This window comes from Crocodylus porosus, unplaced genomic scaffold (genome assembly GCF_001723895.1).
Source record: "Crocodylus porosus isolate Cpor-Errol unplaced genomic scaffold, CroPor_comp1, whole genome shotgun sequence".
NCBI classification, from domain to species: Eukaryota; Metazoa; Chordata; order Crocodylia; family Crocodylidae; genus Crocodylus; species Crocodylus porosus.
The window spans coordinates 96100583-96111597 of NW_017728931.1; the positions used below are offsets into that span (position 1 = coordinate 96100583).

Genomic DNA, 11015 nt, shown 5'->3' on the forward strand with positions numbered 1-11015 from the left:
GGATTCCTTGAGAATCTGCTCCATGATTTTTCCAGGGACTGAGGTGGGACTGGCTGGTCTGTAGTTCCCCAAATCGTCCCTTTCTTAAATATGGGAACTTTATTTGCCCTTTTCCATTCATCAGGGACCTCTCCTGATTGCCATGAGTTTTCAAAGATAATGGCCGGCACTGTAATCACATCAGTCAACACCCTCAGCATCCTCAGGTGCATCCCATCTGCACCCATGGGCTTGTACAACTCCAGCTTTTCAATATAGTCCTTAACCTTTTCTTTCACCACTCTTGGCTGTTCACCTCCTCCAAGCTGTGCTGCCAGGTGCAGTCGTCTGAGCTGACCTTGCCTGTGAAGACTAAGGTGAAAAAGGCATTGAGCATTTCAGCCTTTTCTGCATCGTCTGTCACTAGGTTGTGTACCCCGTTCAATAAGGGACCCACATTTTCCTGGTCTTCCTCTTGTTACTAACGTAAGTAGAAACCCTTCTTGTTACCCTTCCATGTCCCTTGCTAGCTGCAACTCCAATTGCACTTTGGACTTCCTGACTTTATCCCTGCATACCCGAGAAATAGTCTTATACTTCTCTCTACTTGTTTGTCCAAGGTTCCACTTATAAGCTTGCTTTCTGTGATTTAGCTTACTGAAGAGTTCCCTGCTAAGCCAAACTGGTTTTCTGCCATACTTGCTAGTCTTTCTAGACACTGGGATGTTTTGTTTCTGTACTCTCAATAAGGTTTCTTTAAATTACAGCCAACTGTCCTGTGGACTCCTCTCCCCTTCCCTGTCCATGAGTTCCCTGAGCAAATCAAAGTCTGCTTTTCTGAAGTCCAGGGTCCTTACTCTGATGTTCTCCTTCCGTCTGTTCCTCAGGATCCTCAACTCAGTCATATACTTTCTTTTAGGTATGATGGAGAGTTCTTCTCTGGAAATTGCCCTGGAAAATGATACACAAGAAGAAGGAAAGCTTTATGAAGTTGATTCCTTAAATAACCTAAACAAACTAAATGTTTGTTCTGATGGATCTCAACACCTGCTAAGTATGTATATTGGATAATGTTTTACAACTATTCTGAACAGACAGCGGGTGATGAAAAAATGAATGTATGAATGTAGTTGGCATTTGGAAGTAATTTATTTACCATAGGCATGTTTTTACTAAATCTTTAAGCAGGTGGGCCAGATCCCTGGGTAATATAAATCAAAATGATAGCTTCATTGATGTCAACGGCATGGTGCCAACGTGTGCCACTTAAGGACTGAGCACAATACGTGCATGTCAATCTTAGTATTGAAAAGACATTAAATTCTGTTAAAATATAGTTATCTCAAAAATCATCACACTTGGCTCCCTTTAAATGGGAAACACAGGAATTGGCATACTGGACCAGACCTACCATCCAGCTACACCAGTACAATCTCTCATTGTTACTGGTAGTAGATTCTTGTTGGCAAGTCCCATAAGGCAAAGGATTCATAGTGGAATCTGAGCCACACATCACTCCAAGCCATAGCATCCAGGTCATGTCTGAGGCACTGGCATTGTCCATTATGTTGCAGGAATAATGAAGTGATTTCTCTCTCTCTGGTAGTTTTTGCAAACACTAAAACTAATATAAATGATAAGAGAAGGGTAAGACCAGCAATTGAAACAATTCTGATTTCTGTTTATACTTTTAAGGAATGGCTCTTGATAGTGTGAAATAGCTACCTGAAGAACTCTGTGACCCTATCTAGATTTGTAATTCAGGCAAGCTCACTTCTCAGTTTCAGAATTTCACTGACCTGGTTTTACTTCTTTTATATATGTTATATGACAAGAATATTTTAGCAATGTGCTCAGCTCCTTTGTGATCTGAAAGCACTTTAAAAGCTAAAGTTTTTGGCAGCATTCCATATTGTGTTGTTTGAATAGGTACAGAAACCTGCATTTACATCCTTCATTTAGTGGCATAATTTTATACTTTTGAAATTTATCTGGAGAATAGCTATACAGTAACAGCCTTATTTAAATGAATTTTAAATGAGACAAAAGTGGAACTGGCCATTCAACTACACCATTAAAGATAATTGCTAGAAGAAATGCCAGGTGATACCTGTGTTTAGATTCAAGAAGAGTTAAAAATACACTGATTTTGGGGAGGATATGGGAGATAAGGAATATGTGCTCTTAACCTTCCTCTTAGCCCGTGAGGCTGAACATCTTGCAAATAGCTCTACTACTGAGTCCTAAGTATTCTAAAGCTAATAACTACAATGGCATCAGCTGCCAGACACAATGGAAGGATCCCATATTAAAAATGATAGACATCTATCATATTATTTTATCATATAGGCCTTCCTAGTGTTCTCATTTTAGTGAAAAGGTGTAAGCATATAATAAATCTGTTCAAGAGTCAAAATATTTTTGTGTTGCCCACCTAGATTTCATGTGTAGTTGTTTTAAGCAGCATTCTTCACTTTTGAAATATGGTTGTATGAGTGCTGCTGGGTGCAGGAGTTGCCTACTAATGGCTGTATTTGAGCAGCAGATGGGAGCAGTCCTGTGCGTGTGCTTTTTCTATCTATTACTGAAGTGCTTCAAATTGTTTTAGATTGTGACTCTTTAAATATGGTTGTTAATGCTTGGAGGTTTCTATGGACATTGCTCTCACTGGTAGAGTGTTCTCAAAAGGAATGTCTACTAATGCAAAATGGGTTGTATTCAATTCAGATTCCGATTCAGCCCGAATCAGGGACAATGTTTTGATCTGTTGATTTAGATCACTGTCCATGATTCGATTCGACCAAATCTGAATCTGAACATTCAATGGTGATTCAGAGAATCAGCAATTCGGCCACAGACAAAGCTTTAAATGTTTTTTCTACATCCCACAGGAGCATGGGAGGGCCCCCTGTGCACTTGGCAGTGGACCTGGAAGTAGACCAGAAGTATTTCCGGTCCATGTCTGGGTACCCCGGGGAGTGCACTGGGGGGCCCTCCCACACCCCTCTGGCTCAGTGATCACCTGCAGGGGGAACCCTGGGTGCCCCCCCAGACCCAGGAAACACCAGTTGCCGAGCCAGGGGGATATGGGGGTGCCCTGCACGCACTTCCCAGCAGACCTGGAAGTGGACCAGAAGTGCTTCTTGTTCAGTTCTGGGTCTTCTGCCAAGCGTGCTGGAGAGCCCCCTGCACTCCTGTGGGACTCTCTATCCACCCCAGCACTGCAGCATTCACAAGCCTCCTGGTACCTTGAGGTATGTAGAAAAAACATATAAAGCTGTGTCTATGTCCGAATCTCTGAATCTCTCCAAATCAATTCGGAAGGTTCTGATTTGATTCGGAGAGATTGAAGGGTGTCCTGATTTGATTCGGATTTGGAGATTTGGCCACCAAATCAGGCCAAATCTCCACCAAATCGAATCAGGGACCAAAGCTTCATATAACCCTAATATCTACATTGTGTTGGATGGTGCTCTGAGGCATCATCATGAAAACAAGCCGTGCCCACTCACACCCACTCCCTATGTGCCACGTAGCAAGGACGTGTCATGCAGCTGCCACAGGAGCAGTGCTCAATGTGCCAGATGCTGTCCAAATGAGCATGCCCACAATTGAGAACATGACATTGGGTACAGGACAAGGAACAATTATGTGATATGATTTTGGCATGTGGCCTATGCAGGGTGGTAGTGAGTTGGTGGGGATTATTTTCATGGTCCTGAACACTGACACAATTTATATATGCTCAAAGAGTTTGTACTCTTTACAGTCCTCAGCCACTTAATATTGAGTCATGTGTGAAATCCTGGATCTCTTTGCTACAGAGCAGACAAAAAGGTTGCTAGATTAAGTAAGCGTTTTTCACCTGATAACCATTGAAAATGCCTGGGAATCAGTTTCCATTTTCTACAGTAGATGCCTCAACTGCTTTAAAAATAATGCCTTGAATGTTTGTGAAGCAGTTCACATGGCCTTCCTTTAGCTCAGTAGCTAAATATGACCTGGCTAACCCAAATACATTAGAAATCATTTTAAAAGCTATTTTAAAATTAAAAGACTTCTAATTGTTGTGGTAGGAGCTACACAGCCATTTTTGTATGCTTCAGAACAGAAAATGGTCCCACTGTTTGCAGCTTGGCCAGAGTCCTTGTTCACTGATTCCTTACAATGGCTGGCACATTGAGCCAGTTGACTAGTGAGAAGTGTTCATTAGGCAGAGCAAACAAGTAGTATTTATAAGAACTCTATTGATAGCTTACTGTGCTTGAGAGACTGTGGCAGCAACTCCCCATCATTATTATTCTGGCTAGGAAGCAATATCTGTGGTAGTGGCACTTAGCACATAATGCCTTTATTATGGAAGCTGAGGGACTAACAAAAAGCCCCAAATATTAAAAAGGCTTCAATTTATCCACAGGCAGGAGCACACTAAATGCAATAAAGAGAAACAAAAAGGCTCCCACAGATAGATCTCTTACTAGTTCTATGAATTGCTCAAACCTCAGGTTTGCTCATTATCAAAATGTTGTTGTGGCATAGGCATCCTTTCCCCATCTTTATTGCTACCAGCACAATGTAAGTCCCTGAAAAATTGTCACCAGCTGAAAGTCACATTGAATGTGAAATCTAGAAATACCATTTTCACAGAAGCATGATTCTTTTCAGGTACATCAGCTATAGAGGTAGGTGAGCTAAATGTCACACTTAATCTGGTCCTGCACACACTTCTAACACATGCTATTTCAGCTGTAGCTTTCTGGAAAGCTTTCTGGGACAGACTGAAGTTACACAAGCCCAAAAGAGAGAAGAAAATAGTAGTTAAAGTGGTACTTAAGTATGGGGTTAGAAGCTTGCTTATAAAGTGTAAAACTCAGATTCATACAAATCTCTTGCCAGCATTCAGGGAGTTTAAAGAAAATCCATTTCCTGTTCCCACTGTCTTCGCTACCCAGAGGTCCATCTCTACTCCTCACTGGCCTGTTTTTGTCTTGATGGCACTTACTGACCTTTCACTCAACAGAGGTTTTAAAAAGTACCAGGCAGATTTAACTCTCAGATTTCAGTAGAGGTGATGCCCTTTACTCCCCCATCCTATATCTTCTTGATGGCTAGCTAGTGGCCCTGCCGCCTGTGGGCAAATGTGTTAAATTTATATATACTAGAGCTGGCTGGAAGATGACAGTTCCATTTTGTGATGACTTCTGACATTCCAAACCTTGTTTTTGTTCTGTAATAGAATAAAAATGTAACATTTTTAATGTTTCCATGAGGTCAATTTATTTCAAAGCATCCCCTTTCAAATAATGAAAAAAAGTCATGTTTTCCATCTGGAGCTCCTTCTTCTGCTTTCTGGGAGGGACCAGAATCTGGACCTCAGAAACCCTCTTGATGAAAACTTTATTGGAATTATGTCTTTGCAAATCGTTTCAGCTCCAAAGAAACAGCATTGCTGGATGAAAATAGTTTTGTTAAAAATGTTTCAACTAGCTGAATATATACTAACTTCTAGCACTGTGTACATTGAATCTATATAAATAAAACTTTTTTTTCTTTTTCCTTTCTTGTGCAATAGCATAAGAAACAAATGGGTTGAGAGCCAAATTCAGTGACCTCTGTGCAGCCCCACTGCTGTCAATTGCACTGGTGAAACTGTTTGTAAATTAGTAAATAATTTGACTGATGATTCACAAGGTGCATAGAATGTAGCTCACTTTTAATCAGTGACACTGGCTTGAATGGGTTATTAGGAGTGAAAAGCCATCAATCTGAATATGCCTATGAAGCAGATCTGTTGAATAAGGTATGCTATTTTCACATATCCTCCACTTTGAAACAGTCTCCTCTTTGACTGAAATTCTAAGATGATAATGATGTGGTAATTGTGTTCTATCTAGGAAAAGAGATGAATTCAAGCCATAAACTTCTAGACTTAGATCCAAAGCTTGGGTGTATTCTGGGTTCTCTCTGATTAGAACTGGAGGTATTTTGTCATATTTGTTCTAAATGATTTTAATACAATTTCTTATCACAATATTATTTTCCATCTTACTGCAGACCAGGAAGAGGAGAACACAGGTGATGGTTGGATGACATGGAGTAGCATAAGAAGCCAATGTGTGTTCTTCGTTACATTGATCATTACGTTGATTGTCAGTTTGGCACTTGTTTCATTTGTAATTATCTTAATAAGTAAGTAAAACACAAACAGGCTCTTATAAACAATGCGCTCCTAAGGGAGCAAAGCGAGGAAAGCTATTGGGCTACATTGTAATTTGCTGTTGTAACACAAGATTGGTTATTGAATTAGAAAGTGGTTCTCAACCTTTCTAGATTCAAGGCACTGCTTCTTAAGCCCAAGGAGCACCCCTCATTAGACTAAAGGCACCCCTTGCCAGGTCTTAGTTTTCACTTGGTTTTTGACTAAGTAAAAATAAAAGAGCAATTTTTCTGTTGCAGGCAACTCAGAAAGATCAGAATGGCCTTTTTAGCACTATGGATTCCTGTTTGAAATCTCTGGATTTATCTTGTGAATTATGTTTGCACACCTAACAGTGCTAACCTTACATCACCCTGGAACATACTTGGAAGGTTTTCAAGGCACCCCAGGGTGCTATAGTATCCTAGTTGAGAATCACTGAATTAGACAGACATTGAACCTGGGGCTGCTGGATCTAAAAGCCTGGGCCACTACTGCTTGAGATAAAAGCTCTGCCTCAACGCAAAAATTTTGCAGACTCGTAGACTCTTGTATTATTCTGTATGCTGCCTTCTGAATGGCTGTGATGTAAGGATTTCATCTAAAAGCTAGCAAAGTTCCTTACAAAACAAAAAAGGATACATGTTTTTTTTTTCAAGATAGAAGAAATACGTATCTTCCAAAATGTTAAGTGACAGATATTCGCTGGTGTGTGGCTTGGTTCTGACACAGATGCCAAGGAATTACTCAGACTTGCTTAATTGGCTCTGGAATCATGTCTGGCTCTTTCTGTAACATTGCAGCAAGGTTAACTAGAACCATCCCATCATGACATGGAATAAGGATTAATTCAGCTAAAATTGTAATAGATAGGAAAGAAAGAATTAAGTCAGGTCAGCAGGTCAACTTTTAAATCGCTAGTTTAACTTTCCATGCTGCTTTATCAATTGAGCTCAGCAACAGTATTTTACAGTACTCCATACCTTAAAAGAGGATTTTAAGCAACCTGTACTTGACCTTGGGGTGGTAAGAAGAAAAGTTTAAATATAAACCAGCAGAGCTAGGTAGTGATCTCTGAAATCATTGGCTGTAAAATCAAGTACTTTCAGTCTGACTGTTTTGTCAAGACATGTTTTGAAAACAATTTTTCCTTTTCATTTCCAGACAAAAATTCAGTCCTGGTGTGATTCCACTAACATGGAAGGACTAATGCTAGGGATGAATTTAACTCAGTGTGTAGGAAGGTGTTTAGTTTTTATTATTCAGAGACAGCTGAAGGTTCCTGTGCAAGCAGTTGAGTGAAAATCATTTGGAAGAAAGAAATCCTCAAACAAAAGGAGTCTGAAAAGTCAGATAACTTGAAATTGTTCCATAGTAGCAATCTGCGTGGATTACTGCTGCTTGTTTGAGGTGGTTAAGGTAATGCTGTCAAGTCAACAGCCACAGACTACCAGATATTCCCAGGGACTCACCTATTTGGTGTTTACCACTGACTCAGTGTTATTGCATAGAATAGAGCATGACGTATATTATGTTGACTGAGAACTCTGTTGTGATAAGAACTTGTGACCCTTTGAAATCATGATGTCTCTACCTATATCGTAGTCATTAATGGGCTACAAAGCAGAAAGGACTGTTCCCTCCTCTCATTTCATAACAGGAAATTATTATCTACTCTGCCCTGAACTGCACCCAAGGACACCATTTCTGGACACACTGAAAAGCACAACAGTGCCAAGGAAATAAAGGGTGCACATAATATCTTGAATACTATGTCTGGGAAGACCCTTTATATTTTTTTATACTGAGCTCCAAATTTGATCTGTTGCAGATCTGGTAGAAATGAAGGAATAATATGGCCCTCTAGTGGTTAGACAGCAAAATGGCTAAGGATCGTGATTCTGCAGTTATTAAAGGAGTTGCTCTTGGGCTAAGCCTCTAAAAGATGTAGAGGTTTATTTTTGGACCTATAGTACTAGGGTCATTCAGCTATTCTATGTTATATTCACAATCTGCAGGCATAGATTTACTTTGGAATGACACTCAACTGTTGGATGTGAACTCTAGCCAACAGCAAAACCTTGGGATAAGTTTTGACTAATGTGAAAAGGCTCAAGCATGCAATGTACTGGCTTTATTTGCATATGTGAATAAGGTTGCTTGTATTCCAAAGAGAGGATAAGAGAATACTAACATCTGTAGGACTTCCTCACTTCTGAAGGCAGAGGCCTAAGCTTTAGGAAATGATGAGGCTTAGTTCTATTTCTACACTTTGGTCATTTTTTTGTAATAACAGTGTGGAGAGACACATTGGACACAGACAACTGTGACAAACATCGGATGCAAAAGTGACAATTTTCATACAACAAATGTAGAATTGACAATTTTCACCCAATCTTGGCACAGAAAGTGGTTTATAACCATGACCAGACACAAGTGCATGGCTGCAGACTGCATAAAAAATGGCCAATCTGGGATAAATCTGACAGATGAATACATTTCAAAACGTAGCATCTTCTGTAACTTCTTTTGAGTCTCCAGAGTCTGGTATAGACTTCTTGCCCCTTGGGCAGGGGGCTGGACCCGATCATCTTTCAAGGTCCCTTCCAGCCCTAATGTCTATCAGGTCTATGAAATCTGCACTGCCTCTCAGCCTCAGAGCTGTTTTCAGAATGGGAGGGAGGAAAGGGAGCAGAGGGAGTTTGGTTTGGGATTTTTTCAGTCTCTGCTGGAGGGTGAGGTGGGTGTCTTGGAAACCTCCCTTTCCCAACCCCCCAAGGTAGGAGGCTCCAATTCACCTGCCCCACCCTCAAGCGCCAGCTGAGTAACCCCTCGAACAAGCTCCCTTTGCTTCCTTTCCTCCCTCCCATTCTGAAAACTGTGCAGGCTGAGAGAGGGAGCAGGGGCCATTGGTAAAGGAAACCGGCTGCAGCTAGCAGTTAGATTCTTCTTCCCCCTGGAACCAATAGTGAACTTCTGTTTGGTCTGGGGAATCATTGTAACTCAGACCACTTCCTGTAAAGCAATGAGTTACAGTGGAGAACTGCACTTCTGTCTGCCCTTTGTGCTCAGACACAGGGTGAATCTTGTAGCCTTTAAATCAGGAAATTTCCTGTAGGATTCAGAAATTGAACTAGTGCAGTTATTGCATTAGACTACACAAAAATGAAAAAGTGAAAGTAGTTTTTTAAAGTATTTAGTTAGCTTTCCAGATATAACTGTCTCTCACTAGGCTCCTGAACTTATCTTCAGCTTGCTGTGTATTTGAGCACAGTAAATGTCCCGACCCTGTGATGATAAAACCCTTAATTAACTCATTTAACATAACACATTTTTATTTTAAAGTTCAGACTGGAAAGAAGATGGACCAAGTGTCAAGCAGACTGGAGTTTGAAAAGAACAACATAGAAGAGCTTAAGAAAATAAACAATTTGCTGTTAAAGCATCTAAACCAATCTGGATTCATGGAGAAGGAAGGAGATCTTGTTAGAGGTCAAACCACATCAATTCCTGTTCTTCATGAGCATTGATTTACCCACTTGGAGCTGGAAGAAACAGGGCAGCAACCATTTTGTGCAATGAAATCTATTTTCAGTCTATACATTTACTTTAATTTGGTCTTCTGTGCAGTCAGGTGGGTACTTAACTATTCTGGCTCAATATGCTCCCTAACTATTATAAGAGCACTAGAAAAACAATTGGAAGGGAATGGATCTGTGCAAGCTGCTATTACTACTGCACAGATGTATAGTCAATACCCCTTTTGGTTTGTTCCAACTTGATGCTATGGATACATATCCTTAGATCTGGCATTTGATTACCAGAGCTCTCAGATACTGCAGACAGCTCTGTATGAGTAAAGTAAGGATTTGTGCCCAAATTTCTAGTATTTTCTAAATTTAAAATAAAAACATTGTAATTGATCCTGATTGAAGTGATTGTAATTTTATATTAGGGGGCTGTTAGAGCTGATCCTGCACTTCACAATACACTTATCAGCAGGGCTTCACAAAGCCTCAGAAGTCTGCCTGTAAGGGCCTTACCCTTGTACTATTCCTAAAAAGAAATTACTGTTTCTTTTATAACATAATGAAGTTTTCAATGAGAAGCATTCAGCTGAGTCCATGTTTACTGCTTCTTTTTACTAATTATCAGGGAAAAAAAATCGTATATTTGCTTGGAGTTTATTTGTATAAGGAATAATCGATGATGAGAACATCACTTCTAAATAAACTTGCTTCTGTCCTGTGGCCTGATGTTTTACTTATGCCTAGTTAAATATATTGTCTTGATGCTTCTTTTACAACACCAGACTTTATTTTAGCAAAAATGTTTTCCAACACATCAAATTCAGCCCAGGCTAAAAGTGAAAAAAGTGGCTACCAATTTGTTAATTGTTTGGGGCCTCAAATATGTTGTCCATGAATGGCACTAAATTGCCCAATCTCCGGACCGTCAATTAACAGTTTAAAGAAAGAGCTAAATGCTGGGTGCTCCATTTTGTGAGGTGATCTTGGAAAGTACTCCCCTTTCAGGATGAATACAGAACCTGATGCAGGCCTTTGCTCAGAGTGTAGTTTCTCTAGCTTAGCATCGAGCCATGTTGGACTGAGGATGACAGGGCTTAGCGGAAGAGAATGTGAGCTGCTGCTACCTAGGTTCTACTTCAGGGGTGGGCAATGATTTCAGCTGGAGGGCCACTTACCAAGTTTTGGCAAGCTGTTGAGGGCCACATAGGTAACTCCGCCCCTTGACAGGTATCCGGCTCCCTGGTTGCCACCTTGTGACCAGAAGTCCTGCTCCCTAACCCCTAACCTTTGCCACCATGAGTTCCTCCCCT

General features: G+C 40.5%; 1 protein-coding gene across 1 annotated transcript; it reads left to right on the plus strand.

Moving 5' to 3' along the window:
- The first annotated feature begins 489 nt into the window (after nt 1-489).
- On the plus strand, nt 490-10096 carry LSMEM1 (leucine rich single-pass membrane protein 1). Its single transcript, XM_019543397.1, has 3 exons — nt 490-1033; nt 6034-6168; nt 9521-10096. The coding sequence occupies exons 1-3, from the start codon at nt 703-705 to the stop codon at nt 9703-9705; spliced, it is 651 nt and encodes a 216-aa protein (XP_019398942.1). The 5' UTR covers nt 490-702; the 3' UTR covers nt 9706-10096.
- Nucleotides 10097-11015: the final 919 nt, after the last annotated feature.

Excerpts from the sequence above, each read along its gene's own strand:
- LSMEM1 (XM_019543397.1), top strand. The coding sequence starts at position 703 with ATGTTTTGTTTCTGTACTCTCAATAAGGTTTCTTTAAATTACAGCCAA. Across the intron at positions 1,034-6,033 it reads TGGATCTCAACACCTGCTAA|ACCAGGAAGAGGAGAACACA; the intron begins GTATGTATATTG and ends ATCTTACTGCAG. Across the intron at positions 6,169-9,520 it reads ATTTGTAATTATCTTAATAA|TTCAGACTGGAAAGAAGATG; the intron begins GTAAGTAAAACA and ends TTTATTTTAAAG.